Source organism: Trematomus bernacchii, unplaced genomic scaffold (assembly GCF_902827165.1).
Source record: "Trematomus bernacchii unplaced genomic scaffold, fTreBer1.1, whole genome shotgun sequence".
NCBI lineage: Eukaryota > Metazoa > Chordata > Actinopteri > Perciformes > Nototheniidae > Trematomus > Trematomus bernacchii.
This window is the reverse complement of record NW_022987728.1, coordinates 129,397-156,808: the sequence shown is the minus strand read 5'-3', so window position 1 is coordinate 156,808 and position 27,412 is coordinate 129,397. Positions and strand designations below refer to the sequence as shown.

Below are 27,412 nucleotides of genomic sequence, written 5' to 3'. Positions count from 1 at the left end.
AAAGGCGGAAAAAGACCATTTAGACGGAGCGTTTTTACCCAAACTTAGTGGAAATGGTGGAAAAACAAACGTAGATTTCAAGATGTGAATCACTAAAGTAAAAAAGCACATTCAGCGATGTGTTCAAAGACTCAAACGCAGACAGAAAGGCAGGAAAGGCATCAATCTGGCAGAGCGTCTGGACATCTGAAACCTTTTATTCTTCCATCCCCACCTCCTCTATCTTCTGATCTATTATCTTTCCATCCTCCATCTATCAGCCTACAGCTAAAAACAACCTATTTTTCTCTTGCAATCAACTCATATTTCCTTTTTCCAAAACCTTTCTTTGTCTTTTCTCTTCGTTCACCTTTTTATCCTCCTTAATCCACCGTCCTCCTTACATTTCTATTCAACTATGTGTCCCAGATCATCCATCTTTCCTGCATTTCCATCCATTTCACACTCCAGACTTTCGTAAACTGAGTCTGGACGCTTCGATTAACCTGTTAAGCCCCGAGCCTGTTTTTCAGGTTTCAGGCTCGAAAATGACATGCCCAAAACAAATGACTACAACTTCACTTCTAAAAGGGTTATATGAATAATTTCTTTTATCAAAGCAAGGTTACATCTGTGAGTTGGATGTAGAAGTGTCAGAATCAATATAGATTTTTCTCAGTCAAAGTAAATTCAGATGGAACATAGTAAAAAAAGGTAAATTCTTACCTCCGCCTAAAGAGAAAACATTACTTATAGTGAAAACCACCCTTGAATGATGGGATGGTAGACTAAAAGCTTTAGGAATCCAAACTATAACATATAATAAGTACCCTGTATCAAGATTGAGGCAAAACAAGTTAAATTTGACCTTTTTAGAGAGGTTTAGCAAAAAAAAGTTCCAGGCGGAATAAGCTTTCGGCACATTTGGGTACATCTGGTTCCATCAGTGCCATTTGACCTTTTTCAGGTACCAGACTATAAAAATGATGTATTACATTGAATTATCACCATAGGTATTCATTCCATCCAAAGAAAACAAATTAAAATTAAAAAAATTAATTTGTGGAAAAAAAAAAGACCCGCCGACGGGGGCTTTGGGGCTTAACAGGTTAAAGCTTTGGATGCCTTAGTTTCATGTGAGAAGACAGAAAGCTAGACGTTGATACACAATGATGCTCACTTGGTTGCTCAATCATGTTTGTTTGAACCTATTCCAGGTAGAAAAAAGACCACAGATTGTTCTGTTTTCCTTAAAAATAAGGATTTCTGCAGAGGAGTGTTTGACCATGAGAATAAACAGAGATTCATGTATCTGGATTGTGGTTTTATTACAAATAATGTCGCAATTAAAAGCAACGTTCCTACTATTTTTAAGGGTCTACTTTATCCCATAGTCCCTAAACTACAGCGAGGTTTGGCTCTCCTGTCATTTAGAGGTTTTCACATTAAAACGTTTTAATTACAGTAGGTTTTAGTAAAGCTCTTGTATCCCACAGTGGTCGAAGATGTCATTTTGAGAAGGATCAAATTCCTGCCGAGACACTAAATCTCTCTTATTTAAGGAAAGAGGAACACGGATATTTATTGCAAGCAGATTTAATCAGCTTTAAGAAACCCAAATCCAACCAAAATCACTCAAACCAAAAGACATGGATAAACAATTTTGGCTTCAAAAACGTTAAGGAACGCAACACACCCAGATGTTCCATTCACTCGATTTCCAACGAGAAGGGGGACGTTAAAGGTCCCCTATCATCTCTGATTGGCTGAAACACCAAACAGATCATTGCAGCATCCCATAATCCCCTCTGTTTCAGCCCTGTTTCCAAAGTGCTGATTCTCTGTCTGTTACTTTAGATGAAAATAAGGAGATTTGGTTAGAAAGAACACAATGGTGCTCTAGGAGGAGATTCAGGTGATAAGGGGGGGGGGGGGGGGGGGTTACCTTGGTTGGTGATTGGCTAATGGTTACACAAGACAACACATTGTTATGACATCATAAAGGGGCCAAAATCTGATCAGCTCATTTTCAGACAGGTTTTTATAGAAATGGATCAGGACAAAAAGAGAGAGAATGTTTGTTCCTGAAACTTTCAGAGTCTCTTTCCACAGAGGGGACACATGTTGATGAAGAAGAGACATGAAGAAGAGGGGACACATGTTGATGTAGAAGAGACATGAAGAAGAGGGGACACATGTTGATGTAGAAGAGACATGAAGAAGAGGGGACACATGTTGATGTAGAAGAGACATGAAGAAGAGGAGACACATGTTGATGTAGAAGAGACATGAAGAAGAGGGGACACATGTTGATGTAGAAGAGACATGAAGAAGAGGGGACACATGTTGATGTAGAAGAGACATGAAGAAGAGGAGACACATGTTGATGTAGAAGAGACATGAAGAAGAGGGGACACATGTTGATGTAGAAGAGACATGGAGAAGAGGGGACACATGTTGATGTAGAAGAGACATGAAGAAGAGGAGACACATGTTGATGTAGAAGAGACATGAAGAAGAGGGGACACATGTTGATGTAGAAGAGACATGAAGAAGAGGGGACACATGTTGATGTAGAAGAGACATGAAGAAGAGGGGACACATGTTGATGTAGAAGAGACATGAAGAAGAGGAGACACATGTTGATGTAGAAGAGACATGAAGAAGAGGGGACACATGTTGATGTAGGAGAGACATGAAGAAGAGGGGACACATGTTGATGTAGAAGAGACATGAAGAAGAGGGGACACATGTTGATGTAGAAGAGACATGAAGAAGAGGAGACACATGTTGATGTAGAAGAGATATGAAGAAGAGGGGACACATGTTGATGTAGAAGAGACATGAAGAAGAGGGGACACATGTTGATGTAGAAGAGACATGAAGAAGTGGATTTTGCATAATAGGTGACCTTTAAAACTCGCCAAAGACCTTCTTTACATCGCACCCAAAAACCCTGGTCGCCTGACAAGGACGAAAAGATGAAAGGATGTTTCCTTCAAGAGCAGAAGGGAGGGACGACGAGAGAAGATCCAGTAAACAAAGAGCGTTTTGTGTCATTTCAGACCACAAACGGGAGACTGGGGAGCGTGTGTGTGTGTGTGTGTGTGTGTGTGTGTGTGTGTGTGTGTGTGTGTGTGTGTGTGTGTGTGTGTGTGTGTGTGTGTGTGTGTGTGTGTGTGTGTGTGTGTGTGTGTGTGTGTGTGTGTGTGTGTGGTACATTCTTGGGTTTTGGGGCATGACTACGTTGCCATAAACTCTAAACATATAAATACTGACGCACGGAGAACACACAAATTATTCCCCGTAACAGCCCCGCGCTTAATCCGACATAATGGCTCGGAAACTGCTTCTGATGTCAAAGTGTTGAATAGCTGCAGTGATGCTGCTGGAAAATGTTAGAAAGGGGAAGGTGGGGGTAAAGAAAGGGGGTAAATGAAGCCTTAAGATGTACTTCTAGCATTGGATATAGATAGATACAGGGCTGAACATATATTGAAATCACTGCAGCATAATATTCGTTAAATATGTGTTGAAATATCCTTTTAAATCAAGTAGTGTGAAGCTACAAAGATATCCCAGCCTATACATAGTGTTCTACAGACTTCAACAAAACATAGTCCAATAGGCGCGTTCACACCAAGTACTTTGCCGTATTTAGTGCCGGCACTCAGTGCCCCGGCACTTTTTACCCCAGGGCACTTAGTACAGATCGCGTTCACACCGGAGTACTTTTCCCTGAGGGAAGATTACGCAAATGAGCCGCTGACGTCACTTCTTCTTCTTCTGCTTTGGGTTTACTGGCAGGCCGCAAACAACTTCACGGCATATACTGCCACCTGAAGTCCCCGGCCGGATGTCCCCGGAGTTGGGGAAGGCTTCAGTAGAAGCTGCTGGGACTCCCAGCAGCTTCTACTGAAGCCTTCCGAGTAAATCGCCAGAACGCCGACACCTCCTCATCTCCACCGCTCCCATGTTTTGTTTTGTGTTGCCATAAGTTAGTCTCTCTGCGTTTGTGCGCTGGGCGAATGCTAATGCTAATAATGCTAATGCGAGGATAATAAAATGGCGGCTCTACAAAACATTTCAGAGTTGTACGGGGCGTGGTTTGCAATTCGCCCAGCCAATCAGAACTGGGGCACTTTTTCCCCCAGGAAAGTACCACCTCTCAGCAGGCACTAAAAATGGGGGTAAAAGTTCCTGAGATTAAGTGCTCTTTTTGGTGTGAACGCGACATAAGGGGTACTAACGGAACTAAACGTGAAAAGTACGGTGAAAAGTACTCCGGTGTGAACGCGGTTATTGTCTTGTTTGTGTTGTGTTGTGTGTCTAACCCTAACCCTTTTTTGTGACAGTTATTGTCTCAACCAATTGAAGATTGGTCGATATTTCAGATAATAGTTCCGTTTCCAAAAGTTTAAAGCAGCAAATCCTCACATGAGAATCAATTCTTTTTCGAAATACGTCATTGTCTTTTATCCAAAACTGCATTTTGTTTGCTTAAAAAGGGAGATTTGCTTGAGAGAGAAGTTCAAATCAATGATCCATATAACGAGCAATTTTGTGAGGAAAACCTAGAAGTGCAGGTCATATTTTGCAAATCAGCAGAACCCTAAACCCAACAAGGGTTTTCTACAAACTTTCCCCGTGCATAGAGTCGCAATTTAGCTGTAATGTGAGAGCAAAAGAAAACATTGCTAAAGTGTGTGTTGCCCCCAAGTGACAAAAACAATAACAACTGCAGCAGCCTGAGGTCAGGACTTCTACACACACACACACACACTAAGAACGACAACACACACACACACACAAAAGCAAACAAAGACACAATTAAACTATGACATACTGTATCTTCCATGTATCGTTAATATATGCCTGACTTTTACATGGCACACACACATTACAAACACACATACAGTGCAATAATAATGGTGTGTGTGTGTGTGTGTGTGTGTGTCAGTACTGATGTACCTACACAAATACAGGCTGTTGTTTCAGTGTGTGTGAGGCTGCAGACGTAGCCTAAAAGAAACAGCTAAAGGCTCCACAGATCAGAGATAGAGACATTCCAACCCCACCCATCACACACACACACACACACACACACACACACACTGAGCATTTACAGGTAGTTTAAACCCCTTTGAAGAGGAATTTTAAGCAAGATTAAAAAAATAAGTGGTATACCCCATCTTCTTGCTAGATTACGGCATTATCTAAATTAAACTGAGTCTCCCTTTTCACATCGTGTTTGGAAACATGAATAGACTCATTCTTCCTTTATTCTCATCAAGATGCTCTATTGTGTAGTATACTGCTGCAGAACATATGTTTTTGGTTAGTTAGGACAGTTAGCGGAGCAAGTCAGGGCAGAGGACAAACACACACACACAGTAGAGACAATAGCATCTCTATCTGATGGCACTCATCTACCCCCTGCAGAGCGGATTGCTACTGGAGGCTACCTTTACTGGAATGCAAGGAGCCACACACCACACACACACACACACACACACACACACACACACACACACACACACACACACCACACACACACACACACACACCACACACACACCACACACACACACACACACACACACACACACACACACACACACACACACACACACAACACACACACACACACACACACACACACACACCACACACACACACACACACACACACACACACACACACACACACACACACGTAGAAGAAAAACCCCTTTTCAGCCACAAACTCAAAACAGAGATGCCCACATGTAGCAGATTGAGTTTAGCTGAGGTTAACTTGCGCACCAACATATTTCAGAATCCTGCAGTGAAACAAAGCCAAGTTTAGTTTCCTTTGAAGAAGATTTTTCGAGGACAAAATCCACAATTTTTCAGCCAGCGTTCACTGTGAGTTAAGGCCAGATAAGAAGAGTCTAAGAGAGATAAGGTTGTTTACAGATTTTTCTCGTGATCTTGAACATTGTTTGGAAATCCTTGATAAAAAACCTCGACGTGTGCCAACACTAAATCTTGTTTATTGTGACAACTGCTTTGATTAAAGACCAGAGACGTTTACTACCAGCTAATCCCTTATACAAGTAGTAAAATGTGCATCCAATTCAAGCAATAAGTACATCATGAGACATATTTGACCTCCCAAACATGCAGCAAATAAGTTCATAAAGAGGGCAAAAGCCACCACAAAAGAAATAACCAATATTCAATAAAAACACCAATGAATCTCTCTCTCTAAGAGTTCAGCTCAGTCAAAGGTTTCATCAAGTTTAACCGGAGTTACCTCCCGTTGGGGTCAGTGGAGCTGCTTGGGTTTCAGTGGTTGCACAGCCAGAGAGACGGCTGATTGTTGGCGGTTGGATTGAGGACAATGAATCAGCTCTGTAGAACATGTGGACCACAAAGAAAATGGATTGTGCTCTTAGCTATAGCCAAGCTAAAGGTTAGCCAATAGAGTGGTGCGAGGATAAGTCCTATACCAGGAAGTGAGTCAGCATTTTAGCACTTCTAGGTCCTCTTGTCTCAAAGTCAATAGTAGTTTGTTTGTTTGGTTAGATGCCTGAAATAAGGTCTGTAGTTGATACAAGTTTATGAGATGGTTATGTTTTTTTATACAGCAATTGCTAAATGAGAGGACTAAACGCCAAACATTAGCCACCTTTAGCTTAGCGGTGGCGACGTGAAGTCATGTGACCGTGCTGTATTTCCTTTATAGCCCAACATTAGCCTCCTTTAGCTTAGCGGTGGTGACGTGAAGTCATGTGACCGTGCTGTAGTTCCTTTATAGCCCAACATTAGCCACCTTTAGCTTAGCGGTGGTGATGTGAAGTCATGTGACCGTGCTGTAGTTCCTTTATAGCCCAACATTAGCCACCTTTAGCTTAGCGGTGGTGACGTGAAGTCATGTGACCGTGCTGTAGTTCCTCTATAGCCCAACATTAGCCACCTTTAGCTTAGCGGTGGTAAATTGAAGTCATGTGACCGTGCTGTAGTTCCTTTATAGCCCAACATTAGCCACCTTTAGCTTAGCGGGGGTAAATTGAAGTCATGTGACCGTGCTGTAGTTCCTTTAAAACCTGATGATAGCTTTTTACTTCCGTCATGTGCATTTACGCTTTAACTATTATAAAAGTGTGTTAATGTGTGGAGATTATCAGAAACTTGTGTTTTCCACAGAGCTAATTATCTACAATATTCCAAAATCCCATTTCTTTTTGTTGAGGGATGCAATGCTTATCTTCCAGGTCGCCCTACAAAAAATACATCAACACTGCACCACTCTATACTCTCAGAACAGAATCTGTTTTATGGGTAAAAACTGAGCTAATGTCATATTGTTTTAGGTCTACTGGGATTTAAAAAGGAAAACGGTCCTTCATTTTTAGGTCCAATCAACCTTCCTTTTGTCCTGACATCCAAAACATATATTAGACACATTTTGGTAATAAATATTGCCCGTTAAAACATCATTGCAGACACATGGGAGGTTATTATAGCTCCTTAATCTCAATACAAACACAAATAGTGAAGATAATGAACTCAAGACAGCCTTGTGTAAGACATGCAGAGTCTGATGTTCAGTTAGATTGTAGACATGTCTGGTCTGCAGAGGTCTGGAGTCCAGACAGTTCACACCAGGGGTGCCCAATACGTCGATCGCAAAGGTAGTGTGGGTAGATCGCATGGCATTGAAAAAAAAAAGGAAAAATTGTATTGTATTGTGCCATACGGGTTCATGCCGTTATGAGGGGGCCTCACCTCCTCATCTGAAGCGCAAATGTGGCGCACTATTATTAGACCCTCCAGAAAAACGCGATTATGCGATCGCATAATTTACCGCATAATCAGCAAAATGGCGCAGATTTGTAAAAGGGTGCATATTTATTAAAAGGGCGCATAATCCCCGCATTTTTCCACACAAAGTTGAGAAAAAGTGAACTCGTCTTGACGTGAAGTAGTGATGATGACGCGACGTCATTAGCTCGCGCATCACAGAAGGTAAACAACACCGTAGAGTGAACGTGTGGAACTCACACGAGAGAGAACACACCAAGATCAAAAAATCGAATCCATCTCATTTACCGACGAACATTTCTGCTAAAGACCGGGCAAAGCAGTACCCTGATGTCTTGCACGAAAGTGGGGGGAAACTATTCTGCACCCCGTGCAACTGTGTGTTGGAGCATAAGAGCAAACTTTGATTCATTCAAACATTCGAAAATGCTTTCTGCTGCTGCGGACAAGAAAGCCAAACAACTCGCGTTCACCGAGGTATCAACCTCCAAAACCCTTTCGAGGGCTACAAGAAACGAGGTGAGTAGCCTACAAGATTGAAGCTGGTCAGATAACGAACGAGTAAATTAAAACAGAATGAGGCGGAGAAGAGTGTGTGTGTGTGTGTGTGTGTGTGTGTGTGTGTGTGTGAGAGAGAGTGATTAAAATAGCCCATATATAAATACATAAATAACACTTTGTGATGTAGCTTGCTTCTAGTATGCTTGTTTATCATAGGAACTCTTTGAAAGGGCTCACTTTCATTCAGTAGTAGCCTAGTAACAGGGTGTGGGAGAAGAATCACCTTTTTTCCGCTTCCCGCATATTTCCGCATATTTCGCAACTTCACTGCATAAAATCACATAAAAACCCCGCATGTTTAATCGCATAATCAAGGATTTTAGCCCGCGTTTTTCTGGAGGGTCTATATTATGCGCTTATGCGGTGCAATTAGTGTAAGCGCGCCACAGTTTATCCGCCGTTTAGTCCACTCGCACCCCCCCACCCCCGCGACACAGATTGGGCAGGGGCGGCCCTGTAGGTAGATCTTTTGGGCTTGGTCATTTTAAAAGTAGGTCCCAAGCTGAAAAAGTGTGGGCACCCCTGGTTCACACCAACAACTGGAATCCATCAAAACAACTGGGATTGATTCTTAAATGAACCGCTTGAATTCATCATCATTGAGAAAAAGGGCATCAAATTACTGCAACCTCAAAATCCTCAGCAAGTCAATTTACCAATGCCAACTTGGAGGTTTTAAGGACGATCCACATTTGTTCTTGGATGCCAAACTATCCCACGGGAACGCAGCCTTTGATGTCGAGGAGACACAACAAATGTGCTCAACAGAAATCTCCAGAGAGCTCACGGTAGATCATAAAAACCAGACTTGAACCGACAGCTCTGCAGCAGCTGTTCTGTCACGTTCAACAATGAAAGGAACTCGCCACTTATTCATTACAACCACATTTGACACAAAGGACATAAAACAATGTCACAAAACACATGGGACTGACATGGGGGAGAGGTTTAAAATGATAGATTACAGGGACTGGGTGTCGTTTAATAGCTGTGTTTCTACCTCATTACCCATTATTATCATAGTCAAAATATGTACAGTATGTGTTGCAGCTGCTGCGGTAGTCGGCCAATCACATGCTGCTTTTAAATTGGAGAATGCTTGCGGTGATTGGCTACAAGCAAAACCATACATGTATTATTTCTTCTAGATATGGGAACTAAAAGTATTGTTTTTGGGCTGCAAAATGAGTCTAAATGTTATCAAAATCACAATATGGACTACTAGTGTAATATCCAAATTGCGGTAGGCGCAATATTTGGAAAGATATGTGAAAATATTTGAATAAAGTATTGGGGTAAAAACCTTTGTTTGGTATAGATAGTCTTAAAATAAATCCCACTATTATCATTTTAATGCCTTTCAATGATAATGTGAATAAAGTGTAATTCCCTCTTATATTGCGAATAATGTCGTAATTGCAATATAAGTCAATAATCATCACAATTAGGGTTTTTTCCAAAATCATGCAGCCCTACATGTATATTGTCTGATTGGAGAAGTTACCCAACTTTGTACTGGTTTAATCCCAGTCAGTACATTGGTCACATAAAGCAATAACTAGCCCTATAAATAACTCTAAAACATGGCTTTATATGGTATTTTCCCCACTGTTATTTCCATATCAACCTTTACTTTGAGATGTCTAAGCGTTGACCGATAGCCTGGCACTTAGCAAACACGCTAAAAGGCTGACTCACTAAATGGCTAAACCAGAAGCTAATGGCTAACTTCTTTAGCAGACAAACATTGAACTCACGAGTCATCACACAGCTGATCACCGGCTTCAAGGAAATCAAATATTCCAGTCATATAATTATGAGCTCTGAACATGTATGTATGAACACACACACACACACACACACACACACACACACCACACACACACACACACACACACACACCACACACACACACACACACACACACACACACACACACACACACACACACACACACACACACACACACACACACACACACACACACACACACACACCACACACACCACACACACACACACACACACACACACACACACACACACACACACACACACACACACCCACACACACACACACACACACACACACACACACACACACACCACACACACACACACACAAACACACACACACACACACACACCACACACACACACCACACACCACGATTTGTTATGCTCCTGGAGGAATGTTGACCAAATGGCTTATATCCCTCTGCTGTCTCAGACTCCCTTCCCCCTCCAGCAGAGAACACACACTCAACAAAAAAAAAAGGGCCACGAACACACACTCCCCAAAAACATGGACATCCTGAAAAGGGCAACTGGCACATTTTAATGCACTCTGTCTCATGCACATGTTCAACAAACAGCAGACTCACTCTCTCAATTACACACTGATGTGCACACAAAATCCATTTAACCATGTTTTGGATAAATAAGTAAGAAGTGCTATATCATACAGGGCTGCAAATTATAACCATTTGATAAATTGTGTGAAAAATATAAGTATTTAGGGCACTTCTCACAGGGAGGAGCCCCAGGGCGGACCCAGAAACAGCTGGAGGGATTATCTATATCCAATCTGGCCTGGGAATGACATGACTTCTCATTGAAGGAGACGTAGTGAGTAAAGGGAATGTGGTATAGACTACTTGTACGACTCGGATCTAGAAAAATGTCAGAAAATGTATGGAAATGTATCAAATGCTTGACGTAAATTGTCAAAATGTCTATCACAAGCTTACAGAGTCGAAGGGGTCAAGGTTCATGTCCAAACAGAAGTAAAAAATAAACGCAATATATTCAATTTAACACAAGATATTATGGAGAAAAGCAGCGAGATCCTAATTTTGTTGGAACATTAACCTACATTTGGTGATTTTTGGAACAGTGGAAAGACTTGCCAACATGGTTTTGGTGAGTTTTATTTTGTTTCTGTCAAGTTTGAATGAACAGTGAGGTAATAAGGCAATTAAGCAAGTCTTTTGTTGGGTGAAAATGATGGATTCAGAAGGTTTACAGTAGCGTTTTCATGTTTAAAAAGGAAAATAGGTGTTAAAACAGAACATTTGAACATGTCAGCCAACCCTACGATCCACTTCTAGGTCACATTAGGGAACTTAACTTCACAACAAGTGTGCAAAATCGAAACACTGTGCGTACAAAAGTGGCCTGGCATGAATTTAGAAAGTGTACAGTTGTTATTTTCTGTTAAAAAAGGAATTTGGTGTAAAAAGAATTGAACATTTTAACCAAACCAAACATGAAGATCCATTTTTAGGTCAACTTAAACAACATAATAACAATTGAACAAACTCCACTGACGGACAAAAGGCTATTATAAGTTAAGAAAACTCCATCAAATATAGACAAATATGTATAACTAGCCATATGAATTGATTATCTGTTAGAAAATAGGGTCTTGTGCATTTTAAATTGACTGAAAAAGGCCTTTAGAGTTGGCATACCATATTGGATGTCATTTATTTATAAAGACAGTAACCCTCTGTGTGGAAGGGAAACTCTCTGAACTTAAAACACACACACACACCTCAACCCTTCTTTAAATCTGTGTTTCCCCCCTTCTCTTCAAGGACTTAACACTTAATCATTAAACACCTTTCCACACCACGTTATCCTGTCCAGCACTCAGCGCCTCAGATACTTTATTGTGTGTGTTTTAACTGGCCACTGGACACAAAACAGCCAGAGAGCACGCTCTGATTTCTATCTCCGTTAGCCGTCCCAGTCACATTTTCCCAGGGGCTGTGTTACTGTGTGTGTGACTCGCCGTGTGTGTGTGTGCGTGCGCGTGTGTGTGTGTGTGCGCGTGTGTGTGTGTGTGTGTCTCGCCGTGTGTGTGTGTGTTTCCAGATGAGTGAGCCAGGCTTTTCCATTCCCTGCTGTGGTGAATCTAGAAGAAAACCGGCCAACATTTACACCGGCGAGGGAAAAAGACTGAGAGGGAGAGCAGAGGTTGGATGTCAGTCGGCCTACTTATGCACTGGACTGAACACACACACACACACACACACACACACACACTCATATACACAGACCACCCCCAGCAGAACACACAGCAATAATTACTCGCAGTAATTCAAACAACACCCTCCTTATTTCCAGCAACTCATCGCCTGCAGCGTGAAAGCGTGAGAAGAAGCCGGGAGGAAACGTTAGCTACTTTATCGCACAAGACGAGGTCAAAATATCTGCACTAAATCCTACAAAGACATCAAAAACTGTCCCACCTGAATTTAACTTCTTAGGAGGTCTACAGAAATAACAACCAACAAGCTACACTCTGGTACTTCTACTTTTACTTAAGTTCAAGATCTGAGTACCTCGTCAACCTCACATGTCAATCTGCACGTCTCTTAGGAGTCAATAAGTGACCAAATAAAGCAAATCTCTCGTCAAAGAAGCATATTTTTTTCAACCTAAAACTCTGTCAGCACTTTTAGCTTCCAGTGAATGGTGACAGGAAGATGGACACAGCCTCTTTTTTGCCAGGAATCCCCTTGGGGACCCCCTTTTAGCACCACTTTGACCTCCGAGTTAAAGAACCCCCGACCGCTGCTTTACATTATATAAGGCTTTTCATCCGTAGACAGTGACAGCTGCCAAACATCAACCGGCCCGGATATTTGCTTAAGCTTTGGACAATAACGTGTTATACTCTGCAGGAGAGGAGGAGGAGGAAGAGTGGGACTTCAAATAGCTGTGAAGAAGTGGGGGAAAAATAGAGAAGAGGATGCAGGAAAAGCAGAGTTTTTGCAAATGGGTTGAAAAGTTTAAACAGAGGGATCAGCAGCCAAGGAGACTGAAAAGCACATCACACCAGCCGGCAAAACTAAAACCACAAGCGCTGTTTTGGTGGAGCTGGATGCATGCAACAACCACATGCTTACGAAATAAAATCCTCCAGTCAACATGAGGGATATACAATGCAAATATGAACCCACAAGTGTAAATATATACGTAAATATTGTGAAAAATCACCATGTAAAACGTAGGGAGAATTAACTCAATGCATTAAGAAGACTTTTTGGGGCACTTTTAGCTCATGTAATTCAGATTTTCCAACATATATTATCATTGTGAACTCAAAATAAGTGAAATACAGGAAAATATAAACCCAAAGGCGTAACTATATACAAGAATATTGGGAAATGACCATACAAAATGAAATATAGTGAGAGAAGACTTTTGAGGCAGCTTCTGGAATTCAGATTTTCACACATCTTGTCATGGTCAACTACAATGGTTTGAAGTAACTAAGTACATACTATAAGTGAAATACGATGAAAATATGAAGCCAAAAGTGTAAATATATACTTAAATATTGTGAAATTGCCATACAAAATGTAACACAGTGAAAATAAACCCACTTGTTGTGCATTATGAAGACTTTTGGGGCACTTTTAGGACATGTAATTCAGATTTTCACACATATATTGTCGTGGTCAACTCAAAATGTGTGAAATACAATGCTAATATAAACCCAAAAGTGTAAATATATACACAAATATTGTGAAATCACAATGCAAAATGTAACACAGTGAAAATAAACCCACTATTTGTGCATTGGGAAGACTTCTGCTGCACTTTTAGCTCATGTAACTCAGATTTTCACACATCTTGTCATTGTCAACTTCAGTGGTGTGAAGTAACTCAGTACATTTACTCAAGTACTACAGTCAAAATGAGTGAAACACAATGAAAATATGAACCCAAAAGTGTAAATATATACATAAATGTTACGAAATTGCCCTATAAAATGTAACACAGTGAAAATAAACCCACTTTTAGTACATTAGGAACACTTTTGGGGCACTTTTATCTCAGAGTTTCACACATATTATCATGGTCAACTCAAAATGAGTGAAATACAATGCAAATATGAACCCAAAAGTGTAAATACATACTTAAATATTGTGGAATTGCCATGCAAAATGTAACACAGTGAAAATAAACCCACTTTTTGTGCATTCTGGACACTTTTGCTGCACTTTTATCTAATTTAACTCAGATTTTCACACACATAATCATGGTCAGCTTACTTTTGTGATGATGAGTGGCTCTCCGTGCTCGAGCCCTCCTTTCAGCGTGAACCCCCAAGGCGCGCCCCCGCTCAACTGGACCTGAATGTGGAGGAAAGACACGAGCTGCTCCACGGTCTCCATTTCTCTCTCTCCGGTTATCCCGGTATTTCTCTCCGGTTCTCTCTCTGTCTGTCTTCAGTCCTCAGCGGAGCCGGTAGCGGTGCCTCGGCTTCTCCATCCCGGCTCTAACAACAACAAGGAGTGGATGGATGAATGGGGAGTGAGTGGAAGAAGAGGGGGAGGGAGGAAAAGTTTTAAACTAGTGTCAAGCTAGTTGGAGTTAGCATTGTTATGTCGTATGCTACTTCCGGTCAAGGCGGAAGAAAACAGAATTTAATTTTGTATCCGTCACAGTATTTATCAAATAAAATAAGTCTAACATTGTAGAAAACTGTGTGGTAGCGGGTATTTACATAATAACATACAGATTCTTCAAGTCTACTTATGTATCTAAAAAGTTAATAAGTACGTAAAAACGGTTTTATTTTTAAATCTAAATCACACACTTCCGGTTACGTATGCTAGCTTGACGCAGTTTGAAACTTTGGTAATCGAGCGGGAAGTGATTGGCAGAGAGTTCAACCAATAGCAGAGAGGCTCTGACTGGCTGTGTCCAATGAGAAGTTAGGGGGAGGGGTGTCAAGCAACAACCGCTGTATTGTAATAACATCAGGCAGGCGACTACAACAAAATAACAGAAACAGAAGTAAGTGGCTCGTTTGAAACATGAAACCCGCCACTTTGCCACCAACCCCTGGAAAAACTATTATCAGTTCAGTTAAAAAAAGAGTATTTAGAAAGCTATTGCATAAATATTACAGCAATTATTAAATATCTTTACTGACATTTTTTAAAATTCCACAGTAAAAAGATCATTTTGGCTCTGTCCTTTACTAACATTGAATGTAACAGGAGTGGATGAAAGTCACTAAATACTGTACAATTATTAAGTATTCCTACTTCACTTGAGTATTTCCACTCTTTGCTATTTTATGCTTCTACTTCAATAGATTACAGACACAAATATTGTCTTATTTACGCCACTACTTTGTTGCTAGTGCTTGTACTTTTACCTAATTGAATGCATGATTTTTGACTTATAACTGAGTACTTCTTCATTACTGTCAGGCACTGCATGCAAGTTTAATTTTGATACTTGAATATTTCAACTATTGATAGATATACTCCCTCACATTGGTGCATAGGCTACTTTTGACAATGTGGTATTGCTCTGGTAAAAATGAATTTTCTTTATTTTTAGCTTAACGCACATTTTGTCAAAGCCGCCATTCATGCACACAGTGAACAAGTACAGAACATACTACTGCGGGCCAAAAACAACATTTGCTATCACATCCCACACATTTCTAAACTCCTACCAGTCGTACCAGTCTGCATGTCTCACCACCATATTAAGACATACTCAAAAAAGCAGTTAACAAGCAGTCCCTAAAGGAGCATATTGTATATAACAATTAAACCCAAAAAATAATGTTTGTTTTTAATCAAGCCTCCTCATATAGCTGTTGCTATACTAAGTCATTATTTTGCAATGTCAATATTTCTTTGATTCTGAGTCATTATCTTTGATATACTTAATCATTGTTTTTGCAATACTAAGTCATCAAAAGTGACTAACAGGGTATTTTTTCACCATAAGGCGAATGAAAAGAATGCAAAAACTTCTAGGTTTTGAAGTCAAACTTTTGTTTTCTGCCTGTTTTTGACAAAGTTATTTATGTAATCAAACATTTTTCTGCCTGACTGAAGCCCTTATAGCCATGTATTGTTTTCCCCCCATAGTTTCTAAATCTTTCCCACACTCTCTCTTCAGACTGAAATGATCGGGATTGGAGATAATCACTGTTGTGGAATGTCCCCACACTGCAGTGCCCACTTAACTGAATGTGTGTGTGTGTGAACGAGTGACAATCTGTGTGTGTGTGTGTGTGTGTGTGTGTGTGTGTGTGTGTGTGTGTGTGTGTGTGTGTGTGTGTGTGTGTGTGTGTGTGTGTGTGTGTGTGTGTGTGTGTGTGTGTGTGTGTGTGTGTGCGTGTGCGTGTGTGTGGAGAGAAAGAACAAGTAAAGGAGAGAAGATGAAGAGAATCAAAGATGCAAACATGCCCAGACATCTCACTACTCATCCCGAACACGAGCCGTTTTTTTCGGTCTGATCAGGCAACCTTTTTTCTTCCTTTTAAACTATTTTGTGTTCTTAGAAACTGTAATATTTGGGTTTGTGGTGAGTGCTGCTTTCTTCTTGTATTTCTTCTACAGAAACAGGATGTCAGAAGATCCCAAAGCTCTCAAAGTATACAAAAACAAAACAAACATTATATCAAACCGACTGAAACCAGAGCTGGCAGGTATAGTCTGGGAGGAAACACAAACAATGCAAACCACATGTATTTTTACCCCAGACTGAGATGGAAAGTAACCAAGAGTGTTCAGATCCTTATCTTAAGTAAAAGTACAAATAACAAAGTCTAAAATACTCTGTAACCAGTCAAATTCATATTGTTTATTATCAGCTCAGCACATGTAATTTTAAGGCCCCTTTGAGTAAAAATGTTGAGTAATTTTCTACCACCTGATGGCACCATAGAGAGATATGTTCACCTCTCACTCACTACAGGTATGATCAAACTGAAAACCTTGTCAAACTTATCAAATGTTGTGTTTTTTCTTTGATATCCCAAATGTAAACTTTGTTTATCTTGACCTTATATATTAAGAGACTCAAATAAGTTAGTATGTGTTTAGCTAATGCCTGTGTATATAACTAAATTCATTTTTTATACTTAACAAAACAAAATGGGACTCTGTGTTAAGTTGATCTTGAGTCAAGTTATAAAACTTTGGATGCTAGTAAAGTAAAGCAACACATTTACACATTATCATATTGAATATTAAGTCATCCATAGAAACATAAACACATTAGATAAAACTTAATAATAGTGGTACAATATGTAGATATTTAAAAAAGAGAATGGTTGCACTAAAGAACAAGTCACTACATATGTATGTGAACACTTAATTGTTTAATAATAAGAAAGTATATGGTAAAATGTAGAGAACAAGTATGTGAATTTACATTAAATATTCTGTGTGATAAATGAATCACCAAAAAAATCCAGGATAGATACAATTCTTCATACTTACTGATGTTGTTTTTTTTGTACATTTAGCTGACTCCAACCCTAATTTTTAACTAAAACAATATAGTAGCACTTTTAAAAACATTATGAATAATAAGGCAATCAAAACGAATTGTGTATTTAACAATTATTTAATCTTAAATATTACTGTATTTTTTTTAATGTATTTACTTCATTACTTTATATGTCTATTTCTGATGTGGACTTTGTTTTACAAAAAATATTTATGGTCTTTAAGAAGAAAAAAAAAGCACAAGTCGCCATCTTGCTTATCTTACGCACCTTCACGCACAGGTCACGTGACTCCCTTACGCTACTTTCGGCGTTTCGCGCACACCAGACGGGTTAATTGGGTTCGCCGTCAATTTCAGGAAGTTGATTGTCATGTCTAAAACGGCCCGAGGCCAGGCGAGCCTGTAAATCTGAAAAGTTGCCAACTTTAGCCTCTTTTGGTGGAGCTCACTAGTAGCACCAGAGGTTTTTTATATATTTATCCCAAAATGAAGGCGACCGGTGTGTGCGTCCTGTCCTGTTTTATCTTCCTCTTGTACTCCACCTGCACGGGGGTGTTGGCCGGAAATAACATGGCCTCCCATCGCCGCACACCGAAGAGAAGCCGGCGGAGTCAACAGAGCTCCTCGAGGCACAAAGGCGCGCACCACCGGCCGCTGACGCACGAGCAGAAAGCGGACCAGAACCTGCAGTTCATGTTGAGTCTCTACCAAAGCGCTGCAGAACCTGACGGCAGGCCCAAACAGCACCGGAAGTTCGGCTCCAACACGGTGCGACTCCTGAGACCCTCCGCGTCCTCGGTGCACTACCTGCCGGCCTCCAGAGGTGAGTTACTGCGGGGACTAGTGTAGGAGCCAAAAGGCTACTTAGCCTGAGTTTATTATTTGTATTATTATTATTATTATTTGTTTACGAAACTTTTATTTGTATTTGTTGAGCACATCCAGCAATCGTCACATGGGTGTGGTTTGTGTATTTAGGTCACCTGTTTCATGTCGGGTGCGGATGACAGAGGGTGAGCTTGTGCTGACATTTTTTCTGTTGACCGTTTTTGTCCCCCAAAGTTATTGTGCGTTTTGATTTTGTTTGTTAAATATCTTCAACCCATCTTACTTCAGTACGGACTTTCTCTGATAGCTATAGCTCTAGCTGAAACTTTTATCCAAAGTGACTTACAATATAAGTGCCTTCAACCATGAAGAAACAAACTCAAAAATCCTGCAGGTACATTTCTTCTCTATAAACCCAACCAGATTAAGTGCTCCTGCGTTAGCTTCACTTAAAGCCTAACCCTTTGTAAGTGCTGCATTCAGAAGAGATTCTACTTGTGGGTTATCTGTCGCCATTTTGTTCCTTTTTTTCAGACTCTGTAAATAACCCTAACCCCTAGGATTAATGTTTTGTTATTTTGAGAAATGAAAAAGTTCATGTGGAGGAGCCAGCTACCCGCTATTAAAAAGTGGCGACAGATAACCCACAAGTACCGAGATTCTTATTTATCTTTTAGCAAAGATGCAGTCCAAACAGGTGAGACTGAATATGTGTAGAGTCTCTGATGTCCTCATATGTTGTTTCTTTCTCTCCTTCAGATTACCACTACAGCTTCACAGTCCAGTACAACCTCGACACTCTTCCCTCGGAGCAGCTGATCAGAGCCTCGTTCATCCACCTCCGCTCTTCCTCTCCCTCCTCTTCCTCTCCCTCCTCCTCCCCCTCCCCCCCCCGGGCCTCTGACCCTCCGCGCTGCAGGGCTCAGATCACCTCGCTGGGCAAAGATAGCGTTGTGACCCTGGAGCCCCACGAAAGATGGTCTGAAACCGACATCACCGCTCACCTGCAGCAGAGGAAACAAAATGGCGCCGGGGGTCACCTCACCCTCACCGCCCGGTACTGGTGCACCGAGCCTTGGAAGGAAGACGGCAGGTACTCGTCGTGGTGGCTGAGTCTTCGAGGGGGGAAAATAAGGCGTCGGGAGCTTCACCTGGATGTCCCGGCTCTTCTTTTGTACCTGGAGCAGGAGCGGGATGTGAGGGATTACCTGTTTGAGGCAAAAGGTGAAGAAATCATGAAGCGACTGCATCACTTTCATCCTTCTTTCAGCCGCCAACGACGATCCAAAGAACTCCCGTCTTCAGACACATCAGTGGATGTCCTGAAGAACTCCCCAACGTCCTCCGCGTCTTTCTCCAACGCCCCTTCTTCCTCCGCCGACTTCCCCAACGAGAAACGTAAAACCAGCATGCCGAAGAACCACTGCAAGCTGCACTCGTTCCGCCTCTCCTTCGATGAGCTCGGTTGGGTGAACTATATCGCGCCGCCGGTGTACAACCCGCGTTTCTGCCAGGGAAAGTGCCCGAGGTTACTGACGTACGGCTTCCAGTCCCCGAGACACGCCATCATCCAGACCATCATCAACGACCAGGGCGTGGGGGATTTACCGCCTTTATCCTGCGTGCCTTTTAAGTACATGCCCATAAGCGTGTTGGTGGTGGAGAAGAAGATTGTGGAGTACAAGGAGCTGGAGGACATGGTGGCCGAGTCGTGCACATGTCGCTGAACACTCGCACTAAAAGACTACAAGAAGGGAGGGCAGATTTGGCGGGTCAGTCTTTGATCTACTAACCATAATGAGCTCGAGACTGAAGCAGGAAGTCTTTGTGGTTTCAGATCTTCCCTGTGAAAGCACTTTAAAAAGAAGCAGCCGCGAGTCCTTTTGTTCAGTAGAGCACTGGGAAGAGTTGTGAGTGTGCTGTTTGCAATATTTATAATGTCACTTATGTGTTTTTCCTAGGGAGCTGGTGAATGTGGAAGCATTTTAAGCTACTTGAGTGTAATTTAACATGCTAAACCTAACTTCCAGGGTAATTTGATGCAATTGATTAAACATCAGGGTTACCTATTTTAAGAAAAATTATCCATCTTCAATGTCTAACCTCAAACCACAGCCATGTAATGATTTTGTTTTTCTTGTGCCTGTTTATATATTCGTCTTTTGTTCTTCTGTGTCGTTCTTTTACAAAACCTGATCTGTGTTTCTTCTTCAGAGCCAGATTCTCCCAAAAAAATAGTGTAAAAAACATTTCTGCATATAATGTGATGGCAATGATTGAGGCCACTGTTACGCTATACAAAAGTATTTTAAAGGACAAAGTTACCGTTAAAGCCTTGCGACGTCGCACTTTTGCTGTTTACAGTCAGAACTTTTCCATTTTGTATGTATTTATAAACTTAAAAAAAGGCTGTTTTTGGCTGAACTGTCTTAGAAAAAAAACATAAAATTAAGGATTAAGAAAATATAACTGTTGAATGTTAATAACGATAAACAGTAATGTTGGAGTGGAAAGAAATGCAATTTTTATTACCAGTGAATATTAATTATGAAATAAAATGCATGTTTTCTAAAACCTGAGTTATTGTCACTTTTTTTTTAGGATGTCGAAAAGTGTATTCTGTGTCTTTAAAATTGTAATTATTTTCAGGTGTATATCAGTATGTAGTGTCTCTACTTTAAAGAGTCCTCTCCTGCTGCTGATCAGGTGTATATCAGTATCTAGTGTCTCTACTTTAAAGAGTCCTCTCCTGCTGATGTTCAGGTGTATATCAGTATGTAGTGTCTCTACTTTAAAGAGTCCTCTCCTGCTGATTTCCAGGTGTATATCAGTATGTAGAGTCTCTACTTTAAAGAGTCCTCTCCTGCTGATGTTCAGGTGTATATCAGTATGTAGTGTCTCTACTTTAAAGAGTCCTCTCCTGCTGATGTTCAGGTGTATATCAGTATGTAGTATCTCTACTTTAAAGAGTCCTCTCCTGTTGATGTTCAGGTGTATATCAGTATGTAGTGTCTCTACTTTAAAGAGTCCTCTCCTGCTGATGTTCAGGTGTATATCAGTATGTAGTGTCTATACTTTAAAGAGTCCTCTCCTGCTGATGTTCAGGTGTATATCAGTATGTAGTGTCTCTACTTTAAAGAGTCCTCTCCTGCTGATGTTCAGGTGTATATCAGTATGTAGTGTATCTACTTTAAAGAGTCCTCTCCTGCTGATGTTCAGGTGTATATCAGTATGTAGTGTCTCTACTTTAAAGAGTCCTCTCCTGCTGATGTTCAGGTGTATATCAGTATGTAGTGTCTCTACTTTAAAGAGTCCTCTCCTGCTGATGTTCAGGTGTATATCAGTATGTAGTGTCTCTACTTTAAAGAGTCCTCTACTGCTGATGTTCAGGTGTATATCAGTATGTAGTGTCTCTACTTTAAAGAGTCCTCTCCTGCTGATGTTCATGTGTATATCAGTATGTAGTGTCTCTACTTTAAAGAGTCCTCTCCTGCTGATGTTCAGGTGTATATCAGTATGTAGTGTCTCTACTTTAAAGAGTCCTCTCCTGCTGATGTTCAGGTGTATATCAGTATCTAGTGTCTCTACTTTAAAGAGTCCTCTCCTGCTGATGTTCAGGTGTATATCAGTATGTAGTGTCTCTACTTTAAAGAGTCCTCTCCTGCTGATGTTCAGGTGTATATCAGTATGTAGTGTCTCTACTTTAAAGTGTCCTCTCCTGCTGATGTTCAGGTGTATATCGGTATGTAGTGTCTCTACTTTAAAGAGTCCTCTCCTGCTGATGTTCAGGTGTATATCAGTATGTAGTGTCTCTACTTTAAAGAGTCCTCTCCTGCTGATGTTCAGGTGTATATCAGTATATAGTGTCTCTACTTTAAAGAGTCCTCTCCTGCTGATGTTCAGGTGTATATCAGTATGTAGTGTCTCTACTTTAAAGAGTCCTCTCCTGCTGATGTTCAGGTGTATATCAGTATGTAGTGTCTCTACTTTAAAGAGTCCTCTCCTGCTGATGTTCAGGTGTATATCAGTATGTAGTGTCTCTACTTTAAAGAGTCCTCTCCTGCTGATGTTCAGGTGTATATCAGTATGTAGTATCTCTACTTTAAAGAGTCCTCTCCTGTTGATGTTCAGGTGTATATCAGTGTCTCTACTTTAAAGAGTCCTCTCCTGCTGATGTTCAGGTGTATATCAGTATCTAGTGTCTCTACTTTAAAGAGTCCTCTCCTGCTGATGTTCAGGTGTATATCAGTATGTAGTGTCTCTACTTTAAAGAGTCCTCTCCTGCTGATGTTCAGGTGTATATCAGTATGTAGTGTCTCTACTTTAAAGTGTCCTCTCCTGCTGATGTTCAGGTGTATATCAGTATGTAGTGTCTCTACTTTAAAGAGTCCTCTCCTGCTGATGTTCAGGTGTATATCAGTATGTAGTGTCTCTACTTTAAAGAGTCCTCTCCTGCTGATGTTCAGGTGTATATCAGTATGTAGTGTCTCTACTTTAAAGAGTCCTCTCCTGCTGATGTTCAGGTGTATATCGGTATGTAGTGTCTCTACTTTAAAGAGTCCTCTCCTGCTGATGTTCAGGTGTATATCAGTATGTAGTGTCTCTACTTTAAAGAGTCCTCTCCTGCTGATGTTCAGGCTCTGATTGGTTAGCTTGCCGGCTCTTTTGTGATTGGTCAACTGCTTAGAGATGTCCCGCCCCTTAGCCAATAGAAGCGCAAGTGTTACAAAATGATGAAAAAAAATCTTTATCATGTAATATAGATTAGATTTACCAAACATAATACAATTTAAATATGAAAAGAGATTATGTTGAAAATTGAAATCAATACATTACAAAAAACATTAAGAAGGGGACATATCTTAAGAAAACTGTCCGAACCGAAGTGCCTTAATTGTTCATATAACAATATGTGGGATAGTGCATTATTGCATTCAGTCCAGCAGATGGTGCTCTTTGCTAAAACAACATAATTAATTTTCACACACGTCAAAAATCCAGCCATGGTCCTGGTTTGTACTTGAATGTGAAGTGTGTGCATGTTTCTTGTTGCATGCTGTGATCTCTGTGGCCTCTAAACATGTTCCTAAACATTTTCTGTTTGCCTCTTACTCTTTGTTAACCTCACTATCAGCAGAGAGCATTTGAGGTCATGTGGGATTTACACAAAGGAAAAAGTTACAAGATAAGTGACTGTGTTTCCAACTGCAAGGAAAGGTTAAATAACAAAAAAGAATGTGTTTGTGTTCATGCAGAGATTTACAGCTTGCAAAACTCACTCTAGATGAAATGAACACATCCCTGGCTTGTATGACGTCGTAGATAATACATTGAAAAAACTCAATATTGAAGTATTTTTCGTACTGATTTTTGGAAGTATTATGGTTGATAAATTGCCAATTTTTGTGCGGAAAATCATCCATTTCCTACCAAACCTTTCTGCAAAAAAGGCCGATGTTTAAGACAAGAGATGCAATGATTTCTTCTTTAAAACATGAAGGAATTACAGATTTAAACTGAATGCTTAAATAAAAACATACAAATGAACCAAAACATGGCAACTGTGGGTTAAAAAACTGGAAGAGTCATTGCAAGTAAGTAGTAAGTGAGTTTTATGAGTAGAGTAATAAGAAACACATCTGTAATCGAGTCATTTATATTGATATGATCTGTTACCGTAACATTCTGTTTATACTGTGACTGGAGGTCTTCGGGTTTACGGGACCTCCCTAAATCTTTCATCAAGGGATTTGGGATGTGTGTGTCCTTCTCGTCCTAATCTCCTCTGACACATGTTGTAATGTTCAGAACTGACACACACTCACTCTGAGACGTTCCCATAAACGCCACACGTGTCACACATGGGAAGTGTCCTCTTACTAATCACCTCAGACAGAAAGGGGGCCATAAAGGTAAATTATTACAGGAAAGAGAACACTTCCAGTCTCTTCCTGGATCACGTGTGCAGAGAGAAAGAAAGTGTGTGAAAGGTGAAGGAATGAGTCAGACACACCGACTCCAATGTTTGCATTTACTGTAGGCTGTGTGTCATTGCTGTTATGTGTTGTACAGAAATAGGATGCATGCAGCTTGGATGTGATACTCTGTACCCAAACTCCAAAGATGACCTCACACAATAAAGTATTTGTCTTTCTGAAGCAATGAAGCCTTGATGAAGCTCATATTCAGGTTTCAAATTGTATTTTGTGCCTCTACTGTGACATGCTTTAAAGGGGACCTATCATGCAAAATGCACTTTTTGATGTCTTTTATACATAAATATGTGTCCCCGGTGTGTCGGGGAACTCACGCAGCGTCAGATAATAAAACCCTCTCACTTTTCCTCCGTACTCAAATCTCTAAAAACGGGGGTACAACGGAGCTGATCCAGATTTGCGTCCGATATGACGTAATATCGGAAATTTGGACCCACGGCACGATCAGAAAGAATACAAAAAGGAGGGGTCTGAGCTCATGCGGGACCCGGCAGCTACCGTCTAAACTAAATGCTGCCGTGATGAAACGCCATATCATGGATTATCAAGGATTGTTTCTGAAACAGTATGGAGCTCAAAGGCTTTCTCTCCTGCCGGTTATACCACAAGGTGAGTTCCTTTTTATTTCCTGCTTCTTCACACACATGCTCTCCAGTACAGGTTAGATCTGAATGTTAGCGATGCTAATGTAAACACCGACCATATTACGTCCAAAACAGTCGGGCATTGTTTCTGATAACTACGTTTCTGATAGTGCTGTGGGTCCGCCGCCAATATTATGTCATATCGGACGCAAATCTGGATCAGCTCCGTTGTACCTCCGTTTTTAGAGATTTGGGTGCGGAGGAAAAGAGAGAGGGTTTCATTTTCTGATGCTGCGTGAGTTCCCTGACACACCGGGGACACATGCTTATGTATAAAAGACATCAAAAAGTGCATTTTGCATGATAGGTCCCCTTTAAACATTTAAATGGGCCCTTTAATGCTCATTTTCAGGTTTCAAATTGTTATTTTTGCCTCTTCTGTGACATGCTTTAATGTTCAAAAAGCTCTTTATTTGCTTCACAGAAGTAGGATTCATGCGGCTTGAATGTAATACTCCAAATAAACTGCCAAAGATGACCTCATCCAATAAAGTATTTGTCTTTCTGAAGCAATGAAGCCTTTGATAATGCCTTTGAAGACTGTGTACAAGTGAATATGAATAATGAAATAAAATGCATATTTCCTCAAAACCTGATTTATTGTCGTTTTTGAGGATGTTGAAAAGGGTGTTGTGTTGCTTAAAAATGTAAAGGGGCCCTATAATGCTCATTTTAAGGTTTCAAATTGTATTGTGACATGATTGAATGTTAAAAAAAGCTCTTTATTTGCTTCACGGAAGTAGGATTCATGCAGCTTGAATGTAATACACCAAATAAACGGCCAAACATGACCTCATCCAATGACGTTTTTCTCTTTCTGGAGTCATGAAGCCTTTGTAAAATGCCTGTGAAGCTTAAACTAAATGCATGCATCTGATAGTTCACAAGAAACCTCCACATGCCCTTTAAATGTAAACATATGTTAAAAAACAGCATGCTTCCTGGTTATAATGACTGCTAAACGTTATGTTCCTGCTGAATTGTGAATGTCGTTTTAATGCGGAGATAAGAGACGCTGCTACATCCTCTATCTGAGACTTGAATTAAAGCCAGTATAATTATTGGCTTTAGTTCAAGGCCGGTCCGAAGGGATTTCTGGGTAACTCCAGTTCTGTGAACCTGATCCATGTGAGGACTGAATGCTGGTCTGATGAGGTTGTGTCTGTAACGCTCCTTCGATCCGTTTGTCAAAAGTTAGAGTTATCCCCTCTTACTTAACATCAGGGTCAAAGTGCACACGTCAGTTTTTGTTCAGACAGGTTGGTTTTTTGGTATCGATTGACTACTAGAAATGAAACACTGTCAATGCAACTCTGCAGCTATAAATGACACACGCCACTTTTCTAAGGGAATTAGTGAAGTAACATTTAATGGAACTTTTTATTTAAGATTAAAGCTCAAATATAAGCTTTGCAGGAGCAACAGGAAGATGTGTGCAAAGCTGCAGTTTATGTATAATTCTCCAGATATACATGCATATTGTATATATATATATAGGTATATACATATTTCTATATATCTTTGTTATTGTATTCGGGATTGTGGGAAACGGTATTTCGATCTCTCTGTCTGTACACACAAACTGAAAGATTGACAATAAAGTTGACTTTGACTTGTTTCACAATTAGTATATATTTGTCACATGGTAGCAGTTAGAAATCAAAAATGTGCATTTATTTAAAAGAAATTGGCAAATCTTGAGTTGTTCCCGCCATTATTAAATAAGGGGTGCAGCGAGGCGATCATTATGGGGAAAAGAACATCCCACAGGAAGATCAGGAGCCCGACGAGAAGCGGAGGGATCTTGATCAGCATGAAGGGTGTTCTTCATAATGACCAAGTCGCTGCACATTATCCCGTTTATTACATGGCCACATTCTCAACAAAGTAACGATATGACTCCCAATATTAATTGAAATGCTTTTATAGATTTAGAAAATGTTTTTATTGATTTAAAAAATAGTACGCTATTATTTATTTAAAATGACATGCATCCGCTAAGAAAAATAGTCCGTTGTTACTGTTTGAACTAACGTAGCAACGGCAGGAACTGCTTCGATAGCGTTTTTGAGGAGCTTTTTGATTACAGATTTGAAAACATCGCTGCTTGCTTTAAAAGTAGCACAATTCATTATGTCAAACCTTGGAAAGTATCTAGATATCCCTGCCCTAATGTCAAAGGAACTGGCAACTGAATATGTGTCGCTGTTTGATGTCTACTGTATGTCTGGACCGTTGCGTAAAAAGGAGGGTTTCTGCCCCGTTACTTCTCCGCTGTTTTCTTGTCCCTCTTGTCTTGTTCGGCCAAACTGTAT

At 40.5% G+C, this 27,412-nt stretch overlaps 2 protein-coding genes across 2 annotated transcripts in view; one reads left to right on the top strand and one right to left on the bottom strand.

Annotated features, from left to right (window-relative positions):
• Window positions 1-14,634, bottom strand: part of shroom4 (shroom family member 4) — a 65,381-nt gene extending 50,747 nt beyond the window's left edge. The window contains exon 1 of the mRNA XM_034145530.1: window positions 14,416-14,634. Within this exon, the coding sequence (XP_034001421.1) occupies window positions 14,416-14,538 (123 nt within the window). The 5' untranslated portion in view covers window positions 14,539-14,634. The remainder of the gene's footprint in view (window positions 1-14,415) is intronic.
• A 3,347-nt stretch (window positions 14,635-17,981) lies between these two features.
• On the top strand, window positions 17,982-20,202 carry bmp15 (bone morphogenetic protein 15). The gene is made up of 2 exons (XM_034145529.1): window positions 17,982-18,452; window positions 19,217-20,202. The coding sequence occupies exons 1-2, from the start codon at window positions 18,116-18,118 to the stop codon at window positions 20,182-20,184; spliced, it is 1,305 nt and encodes a 434-aa protein (XP_034001420.1). The 5' UTR covers window positions 17,982-18,115; the 3' UTR covers window positions 20,185-20,202.
• The last annotated feature ends 7,210 nt before the right edge of the window (window positions 20,203-27,412 follow it).